The sequence below is a fragment of the Populus euphratica genome, unplaced genomic scaffold (genome assembly GCF_000495115.2).
Source record: "Populus euphratica unplaced genomic scaffold, PopEup_1.0 scaffold461.1, whole genome shotgun sequence".
Lineage (NCBI taxonomy): Eukaryota > Viridiplantae > Streptophyta > Magnoliopsida > Malpighiales > Salicaceae > Populus > Populus euphratica.
The window spans coordinates 74268-75606 of record NW_011500168.1 but is presented as its reverse complement, the minus strand read 5'-3'; the positions used below and the strand labels follow the sequence as shown (position 1 = coordinate 75606).

Here is a 1339-nt window from a genome sequence, read left to right as displayed (position 1 = left end):
TTATACAATTTTAAGCCAATCACCCACAATTTTCACTTTGATTACAAACTAGTTATGTAAATTAATTTTCTTCAATATAAACAATTACACTTTTATTCATAAATAACTTAATTACATGATTCAACACATGTTTTTTAACAATTTAGAAAGGGACTGAATTACAACTAAATAATATTTAAGGACTTAATTGCACTAATGTGAACCACAAGGACTATACCAAGATTTTTGCTGAAAAATCCTAGCAGCACCTTCATCTTCCTTCCTTCATGCACATCTCCCATTCACTGCTTGGCACCACTCAGGCAATCAAGTCACCTCAAATGATCGCAAGGAATAAAAAGAAGTCATTTTTGTCTTCTAAACAACACTTTTACACTTAAAAAGAACAATTTTCAAACTCAAATCTTTAACTTTTAGTTACAAAATTTTTAAATCGTAAAACACTCATATCAGATTGTAAAGTGGATCCAAATTTGATATGAATAAACTCTTAGTGATGAGACCTTTCATTTGATAATGTTTTCGTTGCCATTGGTAGCAGTCAAACCATGACGAAGATCAATAATATATAGAATTTAGATTGTTTGTATATTAGAAGAAGAATATACCAACTTCGGTTATGAACAACTTCTGCTATGAATTTGGAGAATGAATTACAAATAATTTTAAACTAAAAAATTTAGAAAACATGAGTGTAAGCGGATGCAAGTGCAACTTCTGCTATATTTGTTTCAGCTTTTTGGTGGGGGGCTGCTCATCAGAACTAATACTTCCGCTGGCCTCTCCAACATCATTAGTAGGACCGAGTCATCCGATTCAACACCCTCGAAAACATTCATCAACACCCTCGAAAGTTGAGTTCTCATGTAGATTTGTCATCCGGTTTAACTCTTCAACATCTTGCTGGTATACAAGACGAACTCCACACTTGATCACCTTTGTTTGAGAACAGTATTCTTCGAACCTGAACCTAACGTGACGGTCGAATCTTTTGAAACGAGAAGGGTAATACAGAAACCAAAGGTGATCTGACAAAATCTCACACGGTTTCAATCTCACATAAACGCTTCCCGACTCATTTCCATCGCCGTTAAAAAGACATTGCATAGGAGATCGACGTACCGAAGGTGGAAAATCAGGATATCCCAAAGAAGCACATACAGCATATCCCAACCACTGATCATTTTCATGGGAATGGGGAGGTGTTTGTACACTCACTGCTGGCCCCTCACTCTGATGGCTGAACCAAGTTGGAATTTCACTTCCAGGAATAATGACACAAAATGATTCGATTAAATTAGGAGGGCCCTACAGCATAGAATGCAAATTGTTATATATA

General features: G+C 35.6%; 1 protein-coding gene across 1 annotated transcript in view; it reads right to left on the bottom strand.

Moving 5' to 3' along the window:
- Positions 1 to 693: 693 nt before the first annotated feature.
- LOC105111283 (TMV resistance protein N-like) overlaps positions 694 to 1339 on the bottom strand; it is a 4779-nt gene continuing 4133 nt past the window's right edge. The window contains 1 exon segment of the mRNA XM_011006589.1: positions 694 to 1308. Coding sequence (XP_011004891.1) covers positions 817 to 1308 — 492 coding nt within the window. The 3' untranslated portion in view covers positions 694 to 816.